The sequence below is a fragment of the Gallus gallus genome, chromosome 5 (assembly GCF_016699485.2).
Source record: "Gallus gallus isolate bGalGal1 chromosome 5, bGalGal1.mat.broiler.GRCg7b, whole genome shotgun sequence".
In the NCBI taxonomy this organism is placed as follows: Eukaryota; Metazoa; Chordata; class Aves; order Galliformes; family Phasianidae; genus Gallus; species Gallus gallus.
The window spans coordinates 6,894,297-6,914,346 of NC_052536.1; the positions used below are offsets into that span (position 1 = coordinate 6,894,297).

At 37.5% G+C, this 20,050-nt stretch overlaps 1 protein-coding gene across 3 annotated transcripts in view; it reads left to right on the forward strand.

Annotated features, from left to right (window-relative positions):
• The window catches only part of SYT9 (synaptotagmin IX), a 64,002-nt gene extending 44,452 nt beyond the window's left edge, over nucleotides 1-19,550 (forward strand). Inside the window, exons 4-8 of one of the 3 annotated variants that reach the window (XM_015286417.4) lie at nucleotides 11,003-11,123; nucleotides 12,160-12,331; nucleotides 12,959-13,088; nucleotides 13,705-13,861; nucleotides 14,922-15,059. In XM_015286417.4, coding sequence (XP_015141903.1) covers nucleotides 11,003-11,123; nucleotides 12,160-12,331; nucleotides 12,959-13,088; nucleotides 13,705-13,812 — 531 coding nt within the window. In that variant the 3' untranslated portion in view covers nucleotides 13,813-13,861; nucleotides 14,922-15,059. Of the gene's footprint in view, nucleotides 1-11,002; nucleotides 11,124-12,159; nucleotides 12,332-12,958; nucleotides 13,089-13,704; nucleotides 13,862-14,921 lie in introns of all 3 variants that reach the window. The other 2 variants (XR_006939410.1, XM_015286419.4) reach the window with 2 other exon arrangements.
• The last annotated feature ends 500 nt before the right edge of the window (nucleotides 19,551-20,050 follow it).

The window sequence follows — 20,050 nt, forward strand, 5'->3', positions numbered from 1 at the left end:
CACATCAGTTCAGGCATTATCATGGCAGTAGTTCAGGTTAGTCAGGGAGGTTTGCTCTGAGGGGGTTTTATACCAACAGCATATTGGCACATCTTGTGGTTGGCAAATTTTACATAGCAGTCTGTTGTAAAACTGTCAGCAGCATCTCTGGGAGGAAGAACAGCCTGCCTTCTCTGCCGTGGTTCTCCCTCACCCTGAAAAAAAGAACTAAAACCTCAAATACTCTTCTGATTCAAATGGGACTTTTTTCTTGGAGCACAGTTTGATAAGTAAAGGATTAAAGCCATCCTGCTTTCTGTACTTCTAAAATAATAGTTTCTTATTATCATTAATTTTGTTGTCACTCTTTTTCTTTCTTACTCCATTATTTTAATTCCTTTTTGTATTTCATAATCAGAAGGATTCTAAAGTATAAAATGAGACAACTTGCAGTAGTGAAGATTTAGACATTTTGTTATATTGACAGGTTTAATAAATGTGTTTTGTAGGATTAACCTTCGCATCGATCACTGCATTCATCTCCTATCTCATGTGCAATTAAGATGAATGGCCATGCAAGGACAACCAAAGCAGTAGGACCACACAACTTTACACCCAATCCATTAACAGAAAATTGCTATTAGTGAAGTGGTCTCTTTACCTTGGCTTCTTCATTTTGAAATCTGTAGTGATTTTCTTTTCTATATGACCCATTTAAAGAAATCACTTGGAAGTAAATGAAGCTTCTGTGGAAATTGCTTTACTATTCTTAAAAGTGGGTAATTTCACAGAGAAGTGTTACTAGTTAAATACGTGTTAAATTCAGTTGTGCTTTCAGTCTAATGGCAGGTTATGTGGAATGCTCTCAGACACATTTTTAAGCCTTGAGGATCCTTTATCACCATTTTCCTGCAGCATTTTCTGGGACTGGTGCATTACAGATGAAAGATCACAAGCCAACATTTCATAGTGATCAAGTAAATTTCAGAAGTAACGGGATTTAAATATCGGGGAGTTCTAAATAAACTTTGTTTTAAACCAGAGCAGTTCCTGATTTGGGTATGGAGTATAACACATGACACAGCACAATAGAAAAGAACTGCCACTAAAACAGCAAAACCCATAGAGGAACTTCAGTGCTTGATTTTAAAATAATAAGGAAACCCATGACAGGTGCTTACTGGAAAGAATAAATACCTTTTATCTATAAAAGTACTGAAAATTCTGCCTTAGGTATACCTTATTAACCAAGTTATTACTTCTCTTATTACTTTTTAAGGGGATGAGAAAACAGAAAAGATCAGAGAGAGAGATAGAATGTGCATATTGGGGATTTTATTGAATCTGGATTTAATTTCCAGATATCACAAGAATTTTAAAATGATTAGATGAAATTTAGATCAATGGCAATACACTGTTAAGTAACAGTTATTGTAGTAGTCCGTGAAATGGCACTATGCTCCAGTAGGCAAAATCTGGGGGCAAAGAGCTTCTTCACTGTCTGTCTACAGTTAACAATGAACACATACTGCTCTGGCTTCTGCATTCATCGCACAAAAGCTCTGAGCAAAATGATCCTCTCCTGGCTTTCCGGGGCACATACACACAAGTATATAGCAGATCCACATATCTTCCCTACTGAAATTAAACAGATTCACTCAGCAGATGCCTACAACCCGACAAGAGACATCTGATTAAAAAATGTAAGCACCTCAGGGACAAACTGTGGAATGGCAGGAATGACGTGCTACTGCAACGTAAATGTTGATATTCTCTTTCTAGTTTTCAAGTATGCCACATTTTTGGACCGTTCTCTTTTTCATTTCAATTTGCTCAAAAATGAAATGACTTGTAAAAATAGATTCAGATTCATAAAAATAAACTGTCTTTATTACCAACTATGAATACAATCCGTGCTAAGGCTGAGCAGAAATAAAGTCAGTAGAGAGTACTGAATGTAAGCATAACGGATACATCCTCAAAACACTATAGGTGCTTATACAGACTAAAAACGACATGTTTTTTTACCCCTGATACTGTGACTCTCCTTCTTTTTTCAACACTACCCACATACTTAGTTTGTCTCCTCCTCAGGATGATGAGATTAGAATTCATGACATAAGACGGCTGCTTTACGCAGCACAAAGATGCCAGTACTGAGAATGACATTCAGTGCTAAGGAAAAGTGAGGAACTGTTAGGGCCCATAGCTTTAATTTCATCTCATTTTAACAGCATGTCTATATTAGCTTTTTCCTACAGAACGGCTGCTCTGCGAGACTTAATTAAGACTGCAGCAGGGCACAGCCAGGTTGGTGGCTCCCTGGGGGCTGAGGCACCAGGAGCAGTGTGGGATCGCAGTACTAAAGGGACAGGAGGCCTTCCTATGCTGTTGCTGGGGTGAAAATGGGGTGTATTGAGCAAGTGCCCTCACATCCCTGACATACTGCTTGCTTTCAGTCCCTGTAAGTGAACAGATAATTGAATAAACTTAGAGCATCTTTTGATGTTTCAGTGGAGCTGTAAGTTCACACACAGGCACTGTAACTCAAGGTAGAATGAAAGACTATTACATTAATTTGCATAGAAATTTAGTTTAAATTGTCATTTTAATTTTAACACACTAAAAACAACATTAACAAGCAAGACATTTTGGATTAAAATATTTTGATTAGTTAATTTATTTTTAAAACCCATTTCCTCCCTTCCAATTTTTCCTGAATGTATTTGAGATCTTCATTATTAGCGGGATATTGAGAAAATTAAACATTGCTTTCAACTTATGTCAGAATGGAAGCAAGAGGTAACTGTCAAATAATCCATGGCAGAAATAATTTTATGTGTTAGGATGGATTTTCTGCTTCATTTTCTTCAAGCTCATGCCTGCCTAGAGACAGTGAACTTTTAACATGTAATTCAGCCCTCTCCTTTTCCTTACAAATAGCCAGGATTTAGCCTTGAAACCATGGGGTTTATTTTCTCATCTCTTTCCACTTGTGTGATTTTCATCTAGAGTTTATATAACAGGAAGGCTGGCCCTCCCTGATTAGCTTGTATTGTAATAACTGTGTTACACTACAATGGCAGTAACCTCTGCTTACTGTTTTTTTCCAGCCTCAGTATTCCACCTACAATTGAGGTCATGTAATACTCTTTTATAGATTTTTTTTAATGAAAGTAATTGGATAACACACCAATGTTGTTGCTGAGCGGTGCTTACACTAAGTCAAGGACTTGTCAGCTTCTCACACTGCCTTGCCAGCAAGGAGCTGGGGATGCTCAAGGAGCCAGGAGAGGACAGAACCAGGACAGCTGACCCAAATGGCAAAAGGGTGTCCCATACCATATGATGTCATTACGAACCATAAAAGCTGAGGAAATGAAGGAGAAAGGGGAGGTCTTTCGGAGCAGTGACATTTGTCATATGCATGGTGAGCCCTGGTTTCCTGGATGTGGCTGAACACCTGCCTGACTATGAGAAGCAGCGAATGAATTCCTTCTTTCACTTTGTTTGGATGTGTGACTTTAGCTTTACCTGGCAAACTGTCTATCTCAGCCCACAAGTTCTCGCACTTTTATCTTCCCAGTTCTCTCTCCACCCCACCTGGGGAGTGAGTGAGCAGATGCATTGTGCTGAGTTGCCTTCTGGGGTTAAACCATAGCAACCTAACATCAAAACTCTACCATCTCCCAACTGAAGTTCCCTCTAGCTTTCCTTTCAAGAAAATAGTTGCTCTCCAAACAACTATTCCTATATAGCACAGTTTGTATTTCATGGCTGTTCCAAAACTTGTCAACATTTCTAAGGCATCACTGCCTTCTCTGCAGAGAGAAAAGCTTGAGTCGACTCTGTGCTAAAATACTTCGGCAGCATGAAATAATCAAACTCACTTTCAAGGAGCTTGCATTTAAAAAGGCTTGAAGCATAATACCAAATGTGGCAACCTATAAACACTGACAGTATGGGATATGCTCAAGTGGAATATGCTGGAAGAAATGGAAAAGTGAATCTGTCCACAGCACCTCACTTGTAAACTCACGTCTTACAGGCTATGACATTTTCATCTTTAAATATTAGATCAGAAAGATAAGATGATCTTCTCTAGCTCTGAAGTGTTCCCATATCCTTCCCCACCAAACAGACACATTCCCTTCCCCTGTCAAAATGATAAAAGATACACACAATTCTGAAAGAGAAAAGGCAGAGAAAGGGAAGGCAGACTTCTTTGTATTGCTGAATTCATAGAGTACTTTGTATTTTGTAGAAAGCAGCAAGTCACAGAAGAGTTCCATAAAGCAGTAGCAACTCAAGAAAACAAAATCCTTTACAGAGGAATAGCAAAACTTAACTTTTAATTAACTACTCCTTTCTTTGACTAACAATGCCACAGAGCAGGCCCTAAAAAACAACTCCATATACACCCTTTCCTCTTCTTAACTCCCAAGGAAGCTAAAAATTACTTTCATTAACTTCTGACATCAATTTCTGACGCAGCAACACACACATGAAGAGGACAAGTATGCCAGCTTTTCCAGCCATGTCTACCAATTTTCATCAGCTGAGTTCAGGCCGTCATCCCCATTCATCAATTTAGTTTGGAACAAATTAAGACATTATCTCAATAGCTATAGGATAATTCATTAGACTCACTCCTAGACCTAGATTCAGCAAAGCAATATAGTTTTTGGGTTACTGAATTGGAAATTTATGTAAAGAATTCGAGGCCAGCAAAAGCTATAGGGTTTGAGTTTAAAAATAATTGTGAGTATGAAGTTTATGAAATGGAGGCTTTTTAAAGTAAGGATCTTAATAGAGAATAATTTACCAATAGTCTTACGTGACTCAGTAAGAACATTCTGTAAATGCATTCAGATAACTGAAGACAACACGCAGCTAACCAATTGGAAAGGCAATTTCAGTTAATGACTGCCATATATAGGATGTAAATTATGACAATGGAGATGTTGGGTCTTCAGAAAGATAAGTACACCGCGCCTGCAGGAAAAGGCCTCTGTCCTTGACTTACTAAAGATATTGTGGCAAGAGCAAGTTATGTATATGTTCTCCTCAGATACATTAGTTCTGAGGAACTAGTGTTCTGAGGTGTGTGTCTTTTTCATTCATACCCTTTGACTCCTGTTACCCACATTCTAAGATATCTTGACTGACTAATACAACACAAGTCGTGTCTGAAGGATCCTCCTTATGCAGTGGTCTGTCTTAAAGGAAAACAATTATGCCACAAGGATGATGGATTCAGGAGAGGAAAAAGAAACTGTTTTGTCAAGAGATCTCCAGGCTGTGAAGTGAAGACATAGGATTGCTGATAGCATAACTATATCTTCTTTTCTGTGTGAAATGGAAAAGACCCAATGACACTAATCCAAAGATTAGAAGTTGCCAAGATGCTAAGCAAAACTCTTTGACTGTCACCATAGCATGGTCAATACAGCCCAGGTAGCTCCTAATCCTGATGTCACCAATCAGTTCATTTGCATTGGTGAGCAACAGGTGCAGTATTGCATTCCTCTGGTGGGACCATCAATTACTTGACCCAAATAGTTATCCTCAATGCGTTCTAGGAGCCTCCTGAATTGCCTGCAGCTCGCTGTGCTACTTTTCCAGCAGATAATTCATTCTTACAGATTCATGCAAGAATCACTCAGATTCAATATTTTTATCATTGTATGCTAAGTAATAAATGCTGAGACATAGGTAATCCAATGGAGAAAATACTAGGATTCCAATGATTTCAAAAGAAATCATTATTTTGCCTTTTTGTTCACCCTAGATTAGGATCCATACACACTTCATACAGTTGTGCACACATAGAAGCAAGGTAGGCTGTTCCCACTTTCCACAAACTTTACTCAGTCATATCTCACTGCATATAGTCTGACTGAGTGACTGATAAATGCCTACTTGACTAGAGTTCATTTCTTTAGTTTAAGATGCTATAAAAGTAGAATTTTCCAGTTATTTCTTTTTTAGTCCTCTTAAAACACAAATACTTCTGTAATGAGAAGGCAGCTGGCACTCTTCTATTCATGTGCAAATCCAATTAAAAACATACACTTCTAAGGTGTTTCTCCTCAGTATACATTTCCCATATATATAACTCAAAATAATCTAATGAAGAAGTAATCGAAAATTTAGAGTTACCTTCATAAGTTTATCATTTTTTTTAGATACGTTACATGATTTACAATCATTCCAAAATAGATTAGATTCACAAGTGTTTCCTAGTGTGGTATTTCCATAAAATTTGTGTTATTAGACTTGTGCCTGAACCAAATGAACCTCTTAGATCACTCAAATCTGAATCAGGGTTCTCAACATAGATGAGCAATTTGATAGATTTATATCCAATAAAGGAGATAGCACTTCTTAAAGTATTTTTTCTTTTTCATTTAGACATAAACCATATAACTTCTATACTTATCTTTCTCTTAGCAAGGTGAACGTATTCCAAAATCCTGCAAAATTGAAACCTCCATATTGTTAAAAATAATAATAAAGAATAATATACAGTAAAATTTGTCTTGCAGTACAGAAGCATAATTTCAGTAATTCCAGTGAAGATTATGAAATAACTAGATTTTTTTTTATTAAATTTGGACTGATGTTCCTTCACTAGGAATAGAAAAAAAAAATAAGAAAAAGAAACAGATAGTACTGGTAATCAGTCCGCAAATGATACAATCTCATTTCACAAAATGTCCATGTTATTCCTCATTTCCAGTGACATGCAAAACTGCTAATGGAGGTAGTTTGCAAAGTCACAATTTTCTGACAGAGCAAAAAAATCTGTAAAATCTCTAAAATTGCCAATGTCTTGAAATCCTATTTCAGTGGGTAGCAGCTTTAAAGGATATCAGCAAGGGCATCGCTGCCTCTAAGTGCTCCCCTTAATGGTTAAGTTGAGTAGACAAATGAAACTGAGCAAATGAATCTGAGCACCTCACTACCATAATTAGCATGATTTTATTTTTGTAATGTACCGGAAAAGTAACACATAAATAAATAAATAGATAAATAAATTAAAAAAGGCTGTCTTTTTATACATGAGGAACAGAGGTACCTGTCATAATTAAGGCATATAGTTTAGAGTGACACAGGCACTATGTGATAGCAAGCCTACTACAGCTTGTTTGCTACTGAAATCAAAACATCATTTGCTGAAGACATGAACACAAAACTTATGATTGTCTAACTCAGCAATAGCATGTTTTCATCTAGACTAGAGACAAAGAGAGAACTTATGACCTATCATTTGCTTTTTACCTTCCATCCCTTCCTGCTTGTTTAGAACGATTTTACATACCTGTTCTCTGCACCCAATGTATTTAAGAAAAGGAATAAGCCATCCACAAGAGCAATCTGATGCCAAACACAATTTCCATTTGTCAGAAACTCCCTAACTATCAGATACCTTACAGGTTTCACTGAGAAGGTGTGATCCAGACTGAGTTTCCTAATGCTGCCTCAACGGAATCAGAAGTGAAGCCCTTCGGGGTCCATTACCACAGTTCCCTTTAAGATTACGCATCCCCCTGTTTCACAGGATGACTTACACACAACCCAAGCACCAGCATGGAGCTGCTGACATGTTACTAGGCAGTGACTTATCCTTCAGGCTATTTGCTAAAAACAATTTTTAAAACTGTGAATAGCTTCTGATAATAGATGCACAAGCTATTAACATGACCACGAGAATACAGCATTTTAAAAGGTATATTATCACAGTGTTATTTTTACAGGGGGAAATACTAGAAGAGTTGTCTTTGAAAAGCAGGGACAACAAATCTTTCAGGAGAAGCCACTGAAAATGATATTAATAATACAAATTTTTTAGCTAGTTACCAGGTGGAGCACTGGAGCTGCGTAAACAAAGACCTTGCCATGTTTGATCCAAATATCCAAAGATCCAAAGATCCAAATATTTCAATTCACAGTTAAAACAACAGATGCCTTATAGGTTTGGCTTTATGATAAAGGAAAACGAGATGATTTCACAACGCTATCTTCTTCGAAGAGCTTGTGACCAAATAATGGAAAAGAGCCACTCTCAAAATCTGCCAGAGTGACAAATTGCCCTCATTGCCCAAAGATGGCTCCTCTTAATTTCTTGAAGTGCCTTCTGAAATTCTGTTCCCTTGAGTTGCGTAGTTAGCAGTTGAAGATAGTATTCCACAGCTATGAATCTTAGCACCTTATTGCTGAGGAACTACATTTGAATTGTGGTTTTTTTTCTTTCTCATAATGGGAAGAAAAACTACCACCTCTAAAATTTTCCTGCTGTAAGGTTAAGCACAGATGTCAGTCAAGAGGAACTTCTCCCAGATGTGCTGATATCACTTCAGCTTGTAGGACTGAACAACCTCACCTTTTCAAACAGCACTCTGATACCCCCACAAAGCAAGTCAGCAAAACAGTGCTGCAGCAGGTCTGCTTCCTAGCATGATCCAGCAAGACACTAAACAGGATGAGTCATATCAGCTATCCTGATACTGTCACAGTCTTTATCAGCTTTACAGCCACCACAAAACATTGGTCTTTAGAATGAAAGGGATGACAGTTGACAAAGTTTAGCCAGGGTTAAAAGCTAGTTATTACTGACAAAAGGCCCTTATTATCAGCATTTTCCTTTGACAGCAGCCCTCTCCAATAACAGCAGAAGGAAAGGAGCTATTTCTGACTGAATGCACATATTTTCTGAAATCCCTTCTGATGTATCTTCTTCTCTGATAATGACCACCATTCTTTGTCTTGCATATCTCCCTGCTAACTCAAAGCTGTGTGCACACAGGCTCTGAGCACCAATCTGTGCAGCAGCTAGCTCAGAGACAAACATTTGTTAGGAGTTCTTTCAAAGTATTTTCACTTACCTTTTATGTCCTCTACCATCCTTCATTTGGGGCATGTTGGGATGGGGGGGTTAAGTGCACATGTATGTACGACATAGAAATTGGTACAAACACAGCTCCTAAAGACTCTTATCTACAGATTCATTGATCTTTTCTCAAAACAAAATGCACTGCTTGATCCTTATTTAGAAAGCACTGAATATCCGATATCTAGTTAAGTAGGGGAGAGCACAGCACTAGCCTCATGAGATAAGCAAGGCAGTCGAGGTAGAAGAGGAATCCCCCTTCTGATAGTCATTTCCTGTGTCAAGCTCCAGTCAAATTCAAGAATGGGAGGAGTGTAAGAGTGCCAGGATAAGGGTCCAAAATCTATGTATATATATTTAAAAACATCATCTTTCCATCCAACTACATTCTGTCAGACTTTACTACAAAACTGAGTTTCACAGGAACACCAATTTAGAAAGCAAATATTTTCAGTGGATCAGAAAGTTCATCTGAGGTGAAATTGATAAAAAAAAATTAAGAATTATAGCAACTGTCTTTTTACAACCTGCTGTGCTCAGTGGGATGCTTCTTCCACTTGTTCTCAGAAAATACTTGTCGGAAGCAATCTGTCATCCTCTTCCCACTAACAAATTACTCAATGGGGTATGTATGTGGGAGAACTCCATTCATACCCCATGTCTTTTACTTTAGACAAGAAGCTTCTCGCTGCAAGACAAGATGTCCTTTCTCATTAACTTCTGAAGCTTTTTTATTTCCTGTTGAGATTTATTTATTTATTTATTTATTATCGCAAGGGCTGTAACCCAGGCCTCCCTATTCCCAACTGCTTGCCTCTAGACTCAGTATCTGCTTAAGCCCCACAAATACCAGGTATTCTGGAGTAGGATTATTTCAAAAATAGAGGTGAATAAACCTTTGCTATTTTATTCCCGGATAAAATGCCATTCAGGAAACTATTCCTAACCACCCTTTGGGCATTTGCCAGTAGAAGCAAAGCATGTCATTGGTGACTTTGAAACAAAATGCAGTGTTTCAAAATGTTGATAAAATTGCGTTGGATGGTTACAGTAATTCATTGGCTCTCATGCCACTTAATCATAATTAACAGTTGTCTTCAAAACCTGGTTTACTGTTATTTTATGCCAAGGAATGACTGCTGATGTTATGTCGTCATCTCTCCCTGACACTTGATATTCTGGAACCGTTTTCCCCATACCAAATGGCAGACTCCCTAATGGATGTAAAAAACTTGAGGCGAGGTGTATACATCACACATGGGCCATTACCTTCCCCTCTCCAAGAAGCTCTAGGGAGGCTAGCATGTAAATCAGAAGCTGTGCTGTAGGTGCTGCTTTCCCCATACTGAGGGCAGCTCAGAAGACATGCTCACACTGACACAGGAGCAGCCACCCCGACAAAGGAGAAAAGCTGTTCCACAAAGCTCTGTAGGCAAGACAGACACGTTCCACAAGAGCTCTTCCCTATAAAATCTAGAATGTAGCTTTGAGCTTGCCAGAAAGGAAAACTTTTTACTGAAAAGTAAAATATTGGGTTACAGGAAGTAGGCCTATGAAGGTACCAGTTCACTTCTCAGTGAAAAAATGGCAAATCAAATCTCAGAAACCATTTGATACAATCCTTTATCCACTATGTATTTCACAAGAGTTTGGTCTAATAGGATCTGCCCCACTAACCACAACTGAGTTCACAGAAAATTGAGATTTGCAGAAAACTTTGTCCTGCCCAAGCAATTTCCTGTGAACCTCACTGCGGGCATCCTTCTGCAGAAGAGAAGGCACAGAGACCTGCTGCAGCTTGTCAGCATTACATACATATCTCTACAAAACATACAACAAACCTCACGATACACCTCATCACATCAGTGTGTCCCAGCTCCAAGTACAAGCAATGAAAACTGTAGCTACATTTACACTTCACAGCTTTAAAGGTCTAGCAACAAATGTAGTGACTTGAATATCGTGTGCATATGGGTTTCTGTTTTTCCAACTGCATTTGAGAATGAGAATTCAGCTTCTGCTTACAGAAATATAGATTCTCAAAGGTATAATTTACCTTTATCTCCTAGGGACTATGTCTAGGGAAAACTATTATTATTGCTTCATATTTTTTCTGTTTCCTTGGAACAGGATAATGTGGATCTTGGTGACCTGATGTTTTCACTCTGCTACCTTCCGACAGCTGGTAGACTAACTATTACAATAATAAAGGCAAGAAATTTAAAGGCAATGGATATCACGGGAGCATCAGGTAAGAATTCATTTAATGCTCAGTGTGGATTAGTGTCCCATTTCCCTCCCGAGTCACAGAACTCCAGCTCTGTCAATTACCAGAATGTTTTTTGAAGAGAAGCGTTTTTACACTGCAAGCTCTTGAGTCACCTGAGTACAGGAATTTCTGAGAAGTAAATAATGTTCATTCTGCTTTAACCAACAGTTTAAAATAATCTCCTCTCAATAAGAGAGCAACATTATTACTTCTAAAGCAGTCATGATTCAAAACAGGTTGAGTTGGCGAAATTGATTTCATATTAGAGGCTGGATGATACAACAGATTATTTGTTGTGGCACAGAGGCAGGCTGACCCTCGACAGTCTCCAAGAGGCACCAAGCCAATTCTGCTGCTGTTGGCATATGGACAAAACAGTCAGCCCAGACTCCTTTCAACAACAGTTTCAAAATTGGCTAATGAAAACAAGAAAAACTAATTTAAATGAGAGCTCATAGATTCATTTTCCACACTAGAAGTAGTAGAACTCCCAAAAAGGATCTACAATGAGATAGCTTTTTTTTCCTTCTTTTTTCTTTTCTATTTTTTTCATTGAATCCATAATTATAACTCTCTTGAGAAACATAAACTGCGATTTTTTACACTTGGAATTATATTTAACCACACATCAATACTGTGTACAATACTGTCATCTTCTGTCTGACCTACACTCTTGTAAAAGTAATTACATTGTTATAAATACACTGATACATAGGCTGTTGTATAAAACAGTCATAGTTCAGCGGATAATTTAATACTCTTTCATAAGTCAGTACACACACACAAAAAAAAAACTTCTTGAAGCTGAATTGTTCATTATAGGATTTCAAACAGGTAAAGCTTTCCAATGTCCACTGCCTCCCAGTCTTTCCATGGTAATAAAGAAGCTGAAATTCCAGACACAGGTGACTAATTCTGCAAACTGGTATGGGCATACAAGAATACTCCCTTTACTTTCCATTTATGTTTTCATAAAAACAACAAAAGAAAACCAACGTTATTCTTATGATTCACACAGATCCCTACGTGAAGGTTTCTTTAATGTGTGAAGGAAGGCGACTAAAGAAAAGAAAAACTTCCACCAAGAGGAATACCCTTAATCCCGTTTACAATGAAGCCATAGTCTTTGACGTCCCTCCAGAAAACATTGACCAAATTAACTTGTCGATAGCTGTTATGGATTATGACCGGTGAGATACCTGTAGCTGTAAAATAACATTATCTATTGGCTCAAAATCTAGCACGGTAGTTTTGCATCCAGGAATGAAGTTATCCTTTTTCTCCCAGTGTAAGGGAAATTAAATATTTTCTCATACTGAATTTGGTAGAAGACTAAAATGTCTCATTGTCAGGCAGAATTTCCTTTCTAAACTTTAAAATGCAGATTTGCATCCATAACAAATGTAACTAGGCTGCATGTGTTTACCAGAACAGAAATAACGGAACATGCAATCAGTTCACACACTGATTTTCTGTTTATGAGCAACTGCACTGACCCCTTAGACACATGCCTCAGTTTCTAAAATTGTGGCTCAGTTTACCTGTATTTGTAACTAGTTACAGAACACAAAGAACCTTTTACATTTCTCGTAGAAAAATAAAATAAATGCATATAGACACACAGTGTTAGCTACCATGGATAAAATACTAAATTATTTTTATTTGTGGGAAATTCAAAGAGCAAACCCATGTAATTTATACTTTATTATATTTAAATACATCTAAAAAATCCTAATTATTGTCTCTAATGAAATATGCAATGGTACGATTCTAAAGATAATATTTTATGAAAAGCATATTATGGAACATTTTCACAGTGTAGGTCACAATGAGGTCATTGGAGTATGTCAAGTAGGCAACGATGCAGAAAGTCTAGGTCGTGACCACTGGAATGAAATGCTTTCATATCCTCGGAAACCCATTGCCCACTGGCATCCTCTTGCAGAGGTAAGACTTTTTTCTTGCTTTCCTATTACTATAATTGTTAAAATCTTATTATATGGCATTAGAAATAGGATGAAATTTTACAAACAAAACCAAGATCCAGAAGTATACACTAAATCCTAGAAAAGTGCTCAGAAACACCAATACCAATAACATGCAAATTAAGTCTGCTCCTTTCAATTTCATGGGAACAGAAAGTAATTAATGTATTTGATAAATACATGAAAACCACATACATTGTAAAGGTTTCAGATTTTATTTTATTTGTTTGGTTTTTATTGTTGGTTGTTTTTGTTTCTTTTTTTTCAGACATAGGATAGGGTAACTTTCACTGATAATTGAAATAAAGAAATGGGCTTCCTAAGGAATAACCAAGACCTATTGTTTTTCTATATAAAATCCTAATCTGATTACTTCTACTGTAAGATTGTATCATCTAGCAAATCTCAAGGAATGTCTAACTATCCTGAAAAGGAAAAAAAGGAAAAGAAAAAAAAAAAAAGGTTTAGGTGTCTCTGGAGATTTGAGGCATTAATAAGAAGCCACACAATTAGTAAAAAAAATTCAAGGTTCCTATGGTTTTTGTTTTGTTTTGTTTTGTTTTGTTTTTTGTCTTTAGGGCCCTATTCAGCAGAAATGTTATGCAGGTCTTCTGCGCTTGGATGGCTGCCGAAGAGGCTTCCTCACCCTTTTAACCTATTCAGCAGAAATTTGGCATTCCTGTTGAACTCTTTCTTAGCCATATCCTCAGGGGCTATTCCACAGAGTCCAGTGGGGTAAAGATGTCCTTTTAATCCCTCTGTTTAATCCTCTCCCTTCCCAATACAGGGAATGCTAATCCTGATTCATGAGACACAAAACTTCAATGCTCTAACTAAATTGCTTCCTAAGAGTTCCCATGGTTTATTTTTATTGTTGCTATCGCTGGCTAAAGTTGGGCAATAATCCCAGTCCGGAGAAGCTGCTATATTTAGGGACAGTCACATCTTCTGAAAGACAAGAAAAAATATCATACTCCTATTAAGCCATGTACAATGCCATAAGCACCTGATATATAGAGGCAGGCAGCTGACAGACACTCTGAGTACTTTCTGCAGAGTGTAGACTTGTTATCAGAATGCAACTAAAGATTTGACTTGGTTGCAAGCACCAGCTTTAGGTTGTCCCATAAGTTCAATGTCACACAATAGGAAGACGTTACAAAATGGCAGAAATACCCCAGCCTTGTCTGTCTCCACAATCAATAACATTTACTGATTCCTGGGGACAACAGCAGCGCACTTTCAGCAGGGAGACCTTTGAACACTCCCAGCCCGTTGCAGCAGGGAAGCACTGTGCCCTGTGAGAAAATGGGGATACCAACAGACAAACATGGCTGTGAAGGATGATCAAGCAAAGTCTGGAGCCCAGGTATTTGTGCCCTCATTGAAAAGTTAGCTCCTGGCTGAAGTGCCACAATTGAAATGCCCACCTGGGCATTTGGGAGTTGAGTTTAGAAAACACATCACTGAGCTCTCAGCTGTAACCAAACCGTGATAGGAACAGGCCAAGAGAGCAGATGAGGAGCACTATAACAGTTAGTGTATCCTAGAAAATGAGAAGTGTCTCTTAGCAGAAGTTGGCTACATCCTTAAATCAAACTCGTCTTCCCTCTTTGATAAATTTTATTGCAGCCAGAGCCCACAATTAGGTTTTGACAGCTCTTCCCTTTTTTACAGGCAACCTGTTCTTTTCATACATGCCTGGCTAACTTCTTTAGATTTCATTGCTGTGAATTGCTTTTCATGCCACTGAGCTAAACAGAGACTATTTTTTTTTTTTTTTTTCCCTTCCCAGGAATCAAGTGGGGGAGGGTGTCCAGCGCATCCAGGCTGTGCAGAGAAATATATACACAGCATATCATTTTGGTTCCTGAATCAGGATTAGACTCAGCGAGAGCTTCTGGAACCTCTGTGGCCACAACCATAGGACCCTGAATATTGCTGAATAGAACCCTCAGTCTTCAACTGTGTGAAGAGCTATTGGTTTCAAGTAGTGCAATGTTATCCACTTGTAGCATTAGTTCTCCAGCTGACACTACTGCTACTGATAGATTTTTTTGTATGGTCATAAGCATTACCCAAATTCAAGTCAAATGTTTTGTTCATTAGAATAACCCAGGTTTTACAAGCAACATGACGGCAATGAAAACAACAGGTATTGGAACCAGCTTCAAATATGGTTATTGTATTTGCAAGGGAAAAAAAAGTGCAGTATTGTAAATGTAAAGCTATGTGAGTCCTTTTTTCCCAAGGATGATTGTCATCAGACTTTTTTGATGACGATCTTTCGTCTTGTTAGTGTCTCCTTTCACCTTACATGAAGACAAGACTAATACACTCCTTTGCAGAAATGCTTCAAATCCTTCAAAGCTGTAAAAAGTTCTCTTGGGTGAGAACAAGAGACATACAGTGTTTGTAATGACAGTGTGTTCTTTTAGAAAGAAGATAAGCATCTGTATAGCATGGAGACTGGGAGTCCTTGCTCTTATTAGATCATTTTCCAGTCAATGTTTCTTTGTTGTGTCCGTAACACTGCGAAGGGTTCAAAGAATCTCACAGGTGGCTTTCTTTCATCATACACACAAGCACACACACACTCATGCACACACACACACATCATTTTAAACTGCTGCTCCAAACCTATATAATGCCTGTGAAGACTATTATTTGTAGTAGAACTGACATTGACAGGGCTATCGTAAATGATTGTACATTGTAAATGCTGATGAATTTTGACCATTAAAAAAAAAAAATCAAAGCACTAAATTCTTTCACATGATGACATCTAGGTCCTGGAACAATATTCCCTGGGATAAATTTTGCTTATTATTTATCCATGCATAGGGTTAACTCGTCCTTAATTTTTTTCTCAAGAGACTTTGAATCAAGTTTTTACATTAATATCTTTATCTTAAAAGTGCAAACGCAAATTATGTGTGTATTATACAATCTAGTTGCCTGCTAAACACAGGTAGGTAGCCCTTCATATATACTGTTCAGGTAAGTTTATGCACATGAACATTGTTTTGCATTTTGTATGTGTTAAATGCTCACCAGTCATTTTCAGTTTGTAATTGAGCTGAAACAAATATGATTATACAGATTCAAGAAGATATTTGCAATTTTTATCTAAAATTAAAAAAAATAATAATAAGGTTTTATAACTTGTTATTTGAGGATCTTCCAGAAAACCAGATTTGTTAATGGGTAAAAATGCAGTTTAATATTTGCAGATCTTGGATCTGTTGTAAATGTGTAGTGTGGCTATAAAGCAGAAGTCCTAAAAGTATAGTTGTTACAAATAATAATAATAATAATAATAATTAAAATCTCATGCTACGTTATGAAGAATATAGCTATCACATACAAGGACACTCCTGGCAAACTCAACAGCTCTTCAAAGCCTGACCAAGCAAAATTTCAGGTTGGTAACAAGGCATGTCCAGAACAAAAAATACAAAGTAGCCCTAGCAAAGGTATTTCAATACACACTCAAGTGAAGCCTTATGTCAACAGGCCAGTGATATAATACAATGCTCATAACTGCTCATGCATGATCCTCACTTCAGGCACAATTCTGCACTGTTTACTCAGGCACATCTCCCAGGAGCCAACACGGGGAGATACGCGTGAACAAAGAAGGAGGACCTTTTCCTTGTAAGTGGAGATCTTTGATTTCCTGGATAAATCAGCATAGACGCAATCCCACCTGGGATACAAAGCAGGCAGCTGCATGCTTTCCCACTGCAATCGCTATTACCAGGGCAATGTTATGAACAGTAGCTTCTGTAACAATGAAAAGACCTATGCAGCTAGTTCATTTTGTCTCTATGGAACAGAACAGAAATCTTTCTCAGATTTGGCTCTAGTGACTCAAAAGGGCATCATCAGAAAAGTAATGTCATTATAATTGCTAATGTTTTTTATTTTATTATCATGCTCAGTTCACTTAATGCTCAAGGGGCTGGCATCGGGAGAATGATTTTGAAAACAGTTTGAAATATTTCTATTACAATGAAAAGAAAAATCTTTTTCTTTTTTAATTCTCCTAATTCTTGCTCTCTGACTCATGACTTACAAGCCGTTACACAGGCTATGGGATTATTTTGTGCTTTATAAAAATATCTGCCTTCTCATAGCAGTACATAAGTGGAACAACAGCTGTTTTCTGTGCTTCTCTCTCTTCACCTTTTGACTCCACTTAATCTATGCTATTCCCTAGACCTTCAATATTCCCATGTTGTGGTTCTGGTGGGCCAGACAATAGAATTCTTGGAGGTAATAGAGCATCTACTGCTAAAATACCAGTTGGAAATGCAGTACTGTGATCCCATTAGTGATCACTCTTTTCTTTTCTGAACTATAATCCCCAGAGGTGAATTAGTAGAACAGCTCATAAGAATAATTCCAAGCCTCCGACCCTCATTTGTTTTATTTCCTGTGAAGGCACAATTATGCTATATCACAACTAAAATAAAAAGGGAAATCCCCTAGAAATGCATCTTAGCAAGATTTTAATCCCACTTTACTCATTAACAATATTCTGCTAAACTCTTAGTTTTCCATAAGAAGCCATAATTTCAGATAAGTTTTTATGAAAAATGTGAGAGCTTTCCAAGGTTCTGACACTGAGGTAGACTATAATGGGTAGTCGTGTGAAATTCCAGGGCTAAAACACTCACAAGCACAACCCTTCTGCAGCTGAATGTTGAAATTCCTTTATTCCTTTATTTTCACCGAAGTCAGAGGACATTAAAAGCAGAAGTAGGGACTATCAGAACAGAAAGCAAGCACGGAAAAAAAGATCCACCTCCCATACTGTTCCTGCCAGTCAGTACACCTCAGCTTTCCATACCAGCTGATACATAAGACAGCAAACATTATACAGGGGGGCAATGTAGCTACCAGTAGCAGAACTGGTACAACAGCAAAGAGCAACAGCAAAGAATGAAAATAAAGACTGTCTTAGTCTAATCTATTCTTGGTTTGAGGGGCAGTTGATTTGTTTTTTTTTTTTGCTTTTTAAACTCCAATCATTATACAAAGCTGTATCAACACTTAGCACCTAAAGTCCAAAGTACAAGAGGCAAATTTACAATTTTATCACCTGGCACTGTTAGAGCACTGAGGGGACTTTTCTAATAATAAATAATAAATAATAAAATTCCCATGAGCTCTCTTTATTCTCTTCCAGTCTAAAAGGAACAAACGATAAAGGGAAAGGGAGAAAGAGGACTGGAAATTTGCTTGAAGAGTCTTTTTGACCCACTTAGAAATCTATTATATTCAATTACTGTTAATGCATTTTGGGTTTATTTGAAGAGAAAGAATTTAAAAAAAAAGAATCATACAGTAGGTGACTCAGCATGAAGTGTTATCAATAAAATGTTTTATTCCCTTTAGAACAATGCATTTAAAATATTTACATCTCAGTATCAAGTGAGAAAACAATGGCTTTCTTGTTCCGAAAGTACAAAAGCATGTAGAGCAAATAATCCACCACATTGTAGAATTTAACAGAAGCCTCTGTGCTGAGGAAAATAGGAGCAGGACAGACTCTGTAACAACTTCACTTTGATTCTTGCTGTAAGTACTGCAAAGCCTTGATTGCAACCATAATTCTGTTCTGAAGTGACAGCCTTATGATTCGTGAACCAAGCTATGCAAGGTGTGAATTACTGTGTAAGATTACAGCTCACTCAGAGCTGAGCTGCTTTTAGAGTCGCCATCTAATACAGTGAGTTGGGCAAGGAACTCTGGCTGGAAGTACTCCAGGGTCTCGAAAGGACCTCCACCTCCTTGAAGGTCCATGAAATGCAGTAGTCCAGATGGCAGAAACAGACACTATTCAGGAAGGGTATCACCAGGGCATACTCAACTGCTGACTGAGCACAGCACACGTGGTACTGAAGGGAAGGTGACATGAGAACTTGTAAGCATCTGGGTTGTTTGTTTTGTCTGCATTTTTAGTTAGTCTTTCCATTGCTCAAACTTAGACATTGTAAAACTGGAATGTTTTACTCAGTTGCATGCTGGCCAGCTGTCATTTTTAATACCCCTTGCAAAGGTGTGTAAAGAGACCTGTGTTGTTTTGGTATACTTTCATTTTGAATAACACGAACATTGTACTGTACTTTATTATTTCTTGTTCAATAAATAGTCTTGGTATCTCTGTTTCATGTCTAATTTTGGAGAGCAGAGCCATTCCCATACCGAGGCTCTCTCAACTAGGTGGGCATTTTGTTTGTTTAGTAAAAATAATGCATGATTCCTTTTCGCAGTGATGGTTTGAGGGACAAAAAATTTCTTAATTTTATAATATGTACTACAATCTTCTAAACACACGTAAAAATGTACTGTGATCTATTTATATAAATCTAGTCTGAACAAGTAATTTTGATCTTAATAAAAACTCTGTAAGAAATTGTGCAATTGTAATTTATTGCAATTTTGTATTTAATAAATTAAAGTTCAGTTCATTATTCAGAAACACAGCAAACACTTTGGAAGTGTTTTAACTCCATTTTTTTTTCCATATTTTTTCTATAAAATAAATGAGATCAGAGAGAAAAAAAAAACTGTTAACATGATAGTTACTTTACAGCACTCCAACATGATTTGGGGTTTTGAATGCAGAACCCTCGTTTACTTCTGTGGATGTAATTTTTATTAGATAAACATTTTTAGAGATATCAAACATGAATCTCGTACGTAATAATAAAGAATAAAAATAAAGAAGCTACGGAAGTACTTCTACCAACTCACAGTGTGGTAAATTACCAAGATTAGTATTTAGCATGGCAGGTTAGCATGATTAGCATTCTTCTTGTCAACACCTGACATGTAGCTCAGGGAAATTCCCAGGGTTCCACTGGCAGAGCCCAGAAACAAATGGAAAAGATAGCACAGATGTCACTGTGGTAT